General features: G+C 45.1%; 1 protein-coding gene across 2 annotated transcripts in view; it reads left to right on the top strand.

The window, feature by feature from the left end:
* The first annotated feature begins 969 nt into the window (after positions 1 to 969).
* The window catches only part of SF3B1 (splicing factor 3b subunit 1), a 39661-nt gene continuing 31919 nt past the window's right edge, over positions 970 to 8711 (top strand). The window contains exon 1 of one of the 2 annotated variants that reach the window (XM_040971924.1): positions 970 to 1120. In XM_040971924.1, the coding sequence (XP_040827858.1) occupies positions 994 to 1120 (127 nt within the window). In that variant the 5' untranslated portion in view covers positions 970 to 993. The remainder of the gene's footprint in view (positions 1121 to 8711) is intronic. The other variant, XR_005883024.1, reaches the window with a different exon arrangement.

Here is an 8711-nt window from a genome sequence, read left to right as displayed (position 1 = left end):
TTATGACGTGTACATAGTAGGAAGTATGTAATGAACATTTTTGACTACTTGTACAAACTCAAGGACTTGAATTTATCAATATTTTGTGCAAGAATCTGTCTTATTCCACCTGAACCCCATTACATTAACTTCTGTTTGAACTAATAAAGAAATGCAAATTATTATACTGAAGTTTTTAACTCATTATATTGATTTTTATTGATGCCCATAAAAATCCTATTAATGTTGAGGTGACTGCTATGTATTTATTTGGGCTTTGAATCTGTCACATAAAATAAACTTGTTTTGAGGCCTTGATCCCTATTTACCAGGCTTCCTCCTGGACCCAACTTCCCTTCTTAGATCTGTTGTTTTCACGTTGAAAGTGCAAAACTTATGATTATGCAAGTTTATGATAACATAATTTACATCCGGGGTAAAGATTGTTGTATTCTGACTTACTGAAATTCATGATTTAGGCACAACGCTTAGGGCAGTGGTTTTCTAAGAATCTAAGAAGTGAGACGACCTTCCAACGGTGGCAGGATTCTCGCCGTGGAATTTGGTAGCTGTGTGACCGGGCACAATTGACACGTCCCTCTACCCTATTTGTTGTTAGGTCTTGCATGGGATTAGCTCACCGAGACCGCTGGCCATTAATGAGAGGACAGTAAGAAAACGACCCAGAATTACAGCGTGAGGAGACTGTTGGGACTGTCTCGGTCCCTCCGCACCGCCAGAGCCGAGGCCTGCTAAGGAAGGTTCCAAAGACTGAAGGACTGACGTCTCCTCCAGCCCCGAAACCTTAGTTTCACACAACTTCTGCGGCGGTCCACCCTCAGGAATCTATCCGCTCACCCGCCCCGTCACTCGGTGTCAGCTTCCGGGGTCGCAAGCTAAGCTCCGCCCCGGGACTAACCCAGGCTCCGCCCACACCCACAAGGCAGCTCGCGATTCCACCTAGGCGGCTGCTCTGTCACGTGTCTCTCAGCGGAGCGCGCTCCCGTTAGGCGCATGCGCAGAGAGCACGCCCAGCTATTTTTCTCCGTGGCGGCGGCGGCGAGCGGAAGTTCTCGGGAGCGCCAGTTCCGTCTGTGTGTTCGAGTGGACAAAATGGCGAAGATCGCCAAGACTCACGAAGGTAAGCGGACTTTCCCTGTAGACGTGGCTTCTCCGCTGCCGCGGTGTTACGACGGCCTTTCCGGGCCTCAGACTCTTTGTTGTGGTGTCTGTTGTTGGGGGGACTGCGGCCTCGCCCCGGGGCCGGTGTCGTGTTCTGAGCGCTAGCGGTGCAGGCCACGGCCCCGCGTAATGGCGTCCTGCTCGTACAGCGCAGACGGGCGCTTTGTTCCGCGTTTAAATGTAGCTGCTTGGCGGCCAGGGGCGTCGTTGCGGTGGTCTGTGAAGGGTGATTCCAGGGAAGAGGGTGGGGGAGACGTGGGCGGGCGGCGCGGTGGTCGGCAGGAAAGCGCTGCACTGGGGTCGCCGCTGTTTGGGCGTTCCTAAACCGAGGCGCCGCTCTCGCGTTGGGTGGTGTGCGTGTCTCCGGGTGTCTTGGTTCCTCGATTATTGTTTTTACACGAAACGGCCTAGCAATACAGTCTGGCCGGATTTTTTGTTTGCCTTTGGCTTTTCCTAATCACTGTATTTTTTTCTTTGGTGGCTGTTTACTGGAGGAACGGGTAGAGGAGAGAAAGTCATTATTTTGGTCGGTGGCTTAAGATTTGAACCTAGATGAACCTTTTCTGGTGGTTAGAGTTTGCGGAGTTAAGGACTAACCTGGGCTCCATTAGGGAGTACCCAGGGATGACAGGAAACGGGGGCCCTGGGAAGTTGGGAGCTGCACTTCTTGATTCGACTTTGAGTCTGAAATTCACAGTGGGCACAAGGATTCCAGGTGCAAGAATGATGTTGATTCCATTCGTCCTTTCTAGGTGTGTGTGTGGGGGGTTCAGTATTAAGTCAGAGTGTAAGAGACCATGAAGCATTGTAGTCTGATGGGAAACTAGACACGTGTTTAGATTTTCTTAGAGAAGGCTTAAATAGAAATATAAACAGCATATTTCTGGGACCCTGAGTATAAGTGACACATTTATGGTTAGGACTGCTTCATACAGAAGTGACGTGTCTCTGGTCTGCAAGCATTAATTAGTGTTACATTAAAGGAGGACATTAAGCTTGAGAGAACTGTTAATTCGGAAACGTGTTTGGAGAAGGCTGGCACGGTAGGAAAGAGGGTGCAAGGAGGGAAATCTGTGAATCTGGGAAGTTGGATAGGACCACAACGTCAGTGGAGTCGTTGGGCCACTAAGGCACCAAGGCCCAGTGGCATCCTCAGGCCCTAGTCTTCTGTTTCTAGATTATCTCAAAATAACCTTTTGCAAAGCAATTGGCAAATATGAAAAATGTTGCTGATTTTGTTCACTCAGGATTAGGTTCCTCAGTTGGGGTCCTGGTAGCTTTGATGCTTGTTTGTTGGCACCTCGCTGTTTTGTTTGAGAGAGTTCTGTCAATGTCACTGAGGTAGTGCCATCTTTGGTTTACCATCTGAGCCCTGCCTGAAAAACTGTCACTGTGTTACAAGTGGCAGGGTGATAACTGAAATAGAGTGGGCATGGCTTCTGGCTCCCTTCCTCATGACATTTTTGTTCTTTGTTTTCACTTGGCAAGCCATTTCTTACAACATGGAGGAGAATTGGTTTCTTGCTGGGAGAGAGAGTGCTATTGTAGTATTCAGTAAGTTTTTATCATTTAGAGTAATTATTGCATTAAAGGTTTTTTTTTTTTTTTGTACTTTGAGATTGTCTTCGTATCCCCAGTACCTGGTGAATTATGTGTGTATAAACAGATTTTTTATTGAGACGTTAATATATACTGGAAATATTAAGAGTTTCACAGAAAAAGAGCACATTATTAATCTTTGAAGGTTTGGGTTGGCTTGGATATATGTTTGAGCTGGATGGGGGAAGCATATGCTGGGCCCTCTGTAACAGCGAAAGTGAAGTATTAAGTGTCAGATTGTGGAAGGCTTTCCACCAGTGACTACAGAACAAAGTACTCTCCTTTCTCACCTGGTACCACATTCTGTTAGGAAAGTCACAGGTGTGATGGATGACTTGGGTTCAGATCATCGATTCTTAGAAAAATGACTTAGATTCAAACCTCACTGGAGAGGTCTTTAAAAATGTGTAGTACTTGGTTTTGTTTCAAGTTGTCCTAAATAAAATTTCTGGTAAGGACACTTTGTTGTACCATGTCTTTTATTTTTTATTTAAACTTAAAAAAAATTTTTTTGAAGATTTATTTATTTTATTACAAAGTCAGATATACAGAGAGGAGGAGAGACAGAGAGGAAGATCTTCCGTCCGATGATTCACTCCCCAAGTGAGCGCAATGGCCGGTGCTGTGCTGATCCATAGCCAGGAGTCTTCCTCCAGGTCTCCCACATGGGTGAAGGATTCCAAAGCATTGTGCTGGCCTTGACTGCTTTCCCAGGCCACAAGCAGGGAGGTGGATGGGAAGGGGAGCTGCTGGGATTAGAACTGGCGCCCTTATGGGATCCCTGTGTGTTCAAGGTGAGGACTTTAGCCGCTGGGCCACGCCGCCAGCCTAAAAAAAAAACAATTTTTTTTTTTTTGAATTCCGGGACTGAGGATACCTTCCAGTTGCTGGTTCTCCCCAAATGCCTGCAACAGCCAAGTCTGAGCCACATCCAAACCGAGGCCCATAACTCAGTCTGCATTTCTCATGTGGGTTACAGGACCCCATTACTGCATTTTCTTTTGGTGCTTCCCAGGCTGTGTTTTAGCAGGAAGCAAGGAAGTGGAATCAGGAGAGCGCCAGGACTTAAATGTGGGCATTCAGGGGATTTGGGTGTGCTAAGCATGCCTTAATTACTACACTAAATGCCACTCCTGTCCCCGCCTTGTAGTTGTTGTTGTTTTTGAAGACTTTCTGTTATTTTTATTGGAAAGACAGATTTACAGAGAGAGAGGAAGAAAGAGACAGACAGATCTTCTATCCACTGGTTCACTCCCCACATGGCTATAATGGTTGGAGCTGAGCCAATCCAAAATCCAAATCCAGGAGCCAGGAGCTTCTTCCATGTCTCCCAAGCGGTTCAGGATCTCAAGGCTTTGGATCATCCACTACTGCTTTCCCAGGCCATAAGCAGGGAGCTGAATGGAAACTGGAGCAACTGGGACACGAACCAGCGCTGATATGGGATCCTGGCCCTTGAAGCGGGGAGGATTAGCCACCAAGCCATCACGCTGGACTCTGGAATTTTTATTTTTAAAAATTAGAAGGAGTGGGAGAGGAAGTGAGAATTGTTTACTCCCCTAAAGAATATAGTAGTGGACCTAGGTCAGGTTCAAGCCATAATTCTGTTTTGGTTTCCCATGTGGATACCAGAGGCCCAAATGCTTCATCCATCTGTTGCTTCCCTGGTGTGTTAGCAGGACACTGGATCAGAAACCAGGAAGCTGAGACTCATTTGGTGTTCCCAAATAGGCTGCAGGCGTCTCAAGCCTCGGCTTAACACTGCGCCATAACCCTCTGCATCTTGGTACGCCTCCTCCTTATGATGTATTTCTACAGTCACGGCATCAGTAGTTTGTAGTTAAGTCTTGGGAGATAAATAATATTCTGTTCAGACTGAAATAGGTTATTATTGTTTTCACAAGGTATTCCCATCATTGAGGCCAGCTGTAACTATTTTTTCCTTTTTGTCAAACATATTTTCTTCAACCATTTCTGAAGGATCAGCTCTAATGTTCTCTTTAACCAACCTGATCATTTTTTGTCCTGGTCAGTATAGCTTATTCTTTCCTTGGTTTAAATATGAAAAGAAAATAATAAAAATCAAAAGAAAAATAAAAAAATATAAAAAGAACAACTTAAGTAGAATTTTTACTGCATGTTACCAAATTGTGTTACATGTATAAATTACAAATGTGCATGGTCTTGCCATCCAGCAGTTCCTGAGTGACTGCTGAGGTGTTCTGCAGCCTGCCAAGATTTATTTTCCTGTGTTGAAAATAGTTACTTTGATTTTATAGCCTTCTGATATGGGGGTTGCTAGCAAAAAAAAAAAAATTATTTAAAAGAATTATAGAGACAGAGGTAGAGACATATCTTCCATCCATTGATTCAGGCACTACATGTCTACAGCAAAAGCCAGGAGTCTGGAATTATGCTTTGGTCTCCCAAGGGAATGGCAGAGGCGTGAGCAGTGTGCTATGCTCTGCTGCCTCCCCCGGTGCGCTAGGAGGGAGCTGGGTTTGAAGTGGAGCAGCCAGGACTGGAACCGGTGCTTATCTGGGATACAGGCATCGGGTGACAGCCTCACACAGTTGCCACAGCCCTGGACCCTGCTGAAGGATTTGAAAGATCTCCCCCATAGAATCATTTGGGGATTGGTTTATAACTTTTATCTAGTGTTCAGTGGAGGAGTTTACATTGTAATTCTAGTTTTTAGTTTTAATAACCCCCACCAGACCTGTCTCCTACCCTGGTTCCCATGCTTGCCAATATGTATAGCAGACTTGTTCACTCTGTCACACATCCCATTTAGCTCTCGTACCTGTCAATGGACATTGAAGCCTAGTGCAACACATCCTGTCCTACTGTCCAGCCGCACACATACTGGTGGATACCACTCTGGTATCCATTATTTTCCTCCTAGGCCACTCCTACTCCTGGATTGTGCACTCTCCAGGTGGTTCTGTGGTTTGACTTGACAGAATTAGCCCCCCAGTGCCAGCCTCTGCCAGCTGATGATGTGGCAAAGCCCAACCTACCCTCACCCACTAAAATTTATGCTTATACTAGTAGGAACAGTCAGCCCAGCCTGTCTTTTCCCTGATCTAGCTCACATGAGGCCCACAGGTGTTGTAGTCCTGCCTGATCTGGTCTGCCCCCTTCCCAACTCACACTCTCCAGTGGGAGTGGGTGTCCAGCAGGGGAGCCGTCCACATTCCCCCTACCAGCTTTGTCCCCTCCCTCCCTGGTTCTCATGTGTGCTGGTTGGGTGCTGGGGCCCAGTGTGGCATAGTCCACCTCAGCTTGGCATTTGTCAGTGGGTGTTGTATCCTGGCCCAGCCTGGCTGACCCCAATTCCCACTGATGCTGGTGAGGGTTACAGCCTAGCCCAGCCCAGCCCAGCAGGCACTCAATCCCAGCCGAAATGTGTACTGGTATGTGTTGCGACCAAACCTGGCATGACCCACACTGTGTTCTGGTGCTCGGATTTGCCAGTGGATGACGTGAACTGATTCAGCCTGGTCTACCCCTGACCTATGCCAAATGTATGTCAGTGGATACCTTTCCCTGGCCTGGTCTGGGTTGCTCCCTGTCATGGTTCTTGTGCTCACCTGCAGGGACTGTGTCCTGACAGAGGAATTTCCCAAGCTGCTCCATCAGAATCTCTCCCTATGGCAGATCTTGTACATAATCGATGGGTCCGTGGGCCAGCCCTACTTAGTCCACCTCCTGTCCTGGTAGGAACAGTGTCTTTTCCTTGCTGGCCTTCAACCCATTCTGGTTCTTGCTGTTGAATGTTTCAGCCCTGCCAAGGCTTGTCCATACCCAGACACTGCTCACACATGGCTCAGTTGGGGGAGAGTTTAAGCTAGGAACAATAATGGTGGCATTTGAACTAGCAGTTAAGAAACCAACATAAGTGCACTAAGGAGGACTTTGTCAGCCAATAGACTGTGGAAAGATTTTTCTCAGTCCTGGAGCAGTGAAATTGACAGTGTTTCAGTGCTATCTAAACTAGTCAAACAGTACCCTGGGAACACACGTCCTCACAGCAGAGACTAGGGCATCATCAAAGGACTGTTGTCCATACCCAGGTGTTGATGTGGTTTTACACCAAGCAGTAGCCCTCTCCCCCATTTCTTTGTGGACAGAGAAAAAAAAAATACTGAAACATTTGTCCAAACCACCTTCTTTCATACCTGACCTTCTCCCACCCTAATCAGAGGCCCTCAGGGAAATGCATCCTTCTCAACTATGTAAACAATATTAAAAATAAAATTAAAGAGTAAAGAGAAATCCACATCTTTGAATCAACATGAGTTCAACTGTTGCATTCAAAATAAAAAGAATGCAGTAGGTTGGATGTTTGCCATCTTGCAAGACTATGGGTTTCATAGTATTATCTTTTGATGTCAGACTAAATTCTCAGAAAAGGTGTTTCATGTGTTTGTGACCAAACATTTTAAAGTTAATTTTAGCTGTATTTCTAACTAATGGAGAGATTTAATTTAGTTTCTAGATAAAATCCTGACAATGTTACTTCCTACTTCCTCCCTCCAGAAAATCTTAACATCTTTTTTTGTTTTTAGTATAATGGTGTTGGTGATTTTTTATCTTAGTAAAGAAGGAACTCTGTTTTTGAATATTTTGAGGTGCCAGATGAGCCAGTTGACACTGTTAACATCTGTCTTCTGTATTTTTAAAAAAGGTTTATTTATTTATTTGAAAGACAGAGGAAACAGAGAAAGGCGAAACAGTCTCCATCAGCTAGTTCATTCTCCATAGCTGCATTGGCCGGTGCTCGGCCAAGCTGGAGCCAGAAGTCGGGAGCTTTTTGGATCTCCCACCTGGTGGAAGTGGCCCAGGTTCTTGGGTTATTCTGTGTTGTTTTCCCAGGAGCATTAGTTGAAAACTTGATCTAAAGGAGTGACAAGGTCTAACCCAGCCCTGCCTGGCTTTTTGTGGGTAGTTGGGTTAGTGAGCGAGCAGCTGGGAGATTGTCCTTCTCTTCCTCTGCATCAGTCTTTCTTCCTTCAAGAGTTGAAAGCTTTTGTTGTCTACTGCTAATTTGGAAGACCAGTAAAATGACAAAAGGAGGTGCAAGGATTTAAAAAGTTGCAGCATATTCAAGATGTTACATAAAAGAACTAAAAACTATGTTTAATGTAGGATTTCATTTCAGAGACCATGCTACTTCTATTGCATGGTGTCAGATTTTGGCTTCAAGAGACTAGAGAAGAAATAAGAATGAAAAGGAACTGAACTTATTAAAACCTTGCTTTTTTTTTTTTTTAAATCTTTCCATTAAAAATCTTTCCATTATTGAAAACTGCAAGCGATAAGTCTGGGGCTAAGGAGCAGCAGACTGCTGGTACCTGTGGCATGGTATTTAATATGGATACTAATTTAAGTTCTGGCTACTCCACTTCCGATCCAGTTACCTGCTGATGTCGCCAAGGATGCTGCATAGAATGGCCAAGTGCTTGGGCCCTTGCATCCATGCGAGAGACCCAGATGAAGCTCCTGTCTTTGCCAGTCCAGCTCCAGCCATTGTGGAGAGTGAACCAGCATTTTGGGGAGTGAACCAACATGTGGAAGATTTCTCTCTCTCTCTCTTTCTGTAACTCAGTCTTTCAAATAAAAATGTTTATATAAAAAAATAAATACATAAAAAAATTACAAACACCCAGAAAAGTTGGGAGAATAGTGATAGGAATCTCCATGTATTTATTTCCTAGCTTTGATAGTTTAAAATGTAGAGCTGATTTTGTTTACTAGTCCCTTCTACTTTCCCCAGCAACCCCTCTTTTTTTTTTTACATTTATTGAGAAAGAGTGACAGAATGAGACAGATTAAATCCATCCTGATTCACCCACTAAATGACTAAGACAGCCAGGTCTAGGCCATGCTGAAGTCAGGAGCTAGGAATGCCTTCCTGTGTCTCATAAGCAGCAGGGCCCCAAAGCTCT

Source organism: Ochotona curzoniae, unplaced genomic scaffold (assembly GCF_017591425.1).
Source record: "Ochotona curzoniae isolate NIBS_2020 unplaced genomic scaffold, NIBS_Ocur_1.0 contig_2210, whole genome shotgun sequence".
In the NCBI taxonomy this organism is placed as follows: Eukaryota; Metazoa; Chordata; class Mammalia; order Lagomorpha; family Ochotonidae; genus Ochotona; species Ochotona curzoniae.
This window is presented reverse-complemented; position numbering and strand designations above follow the sequence as displayed.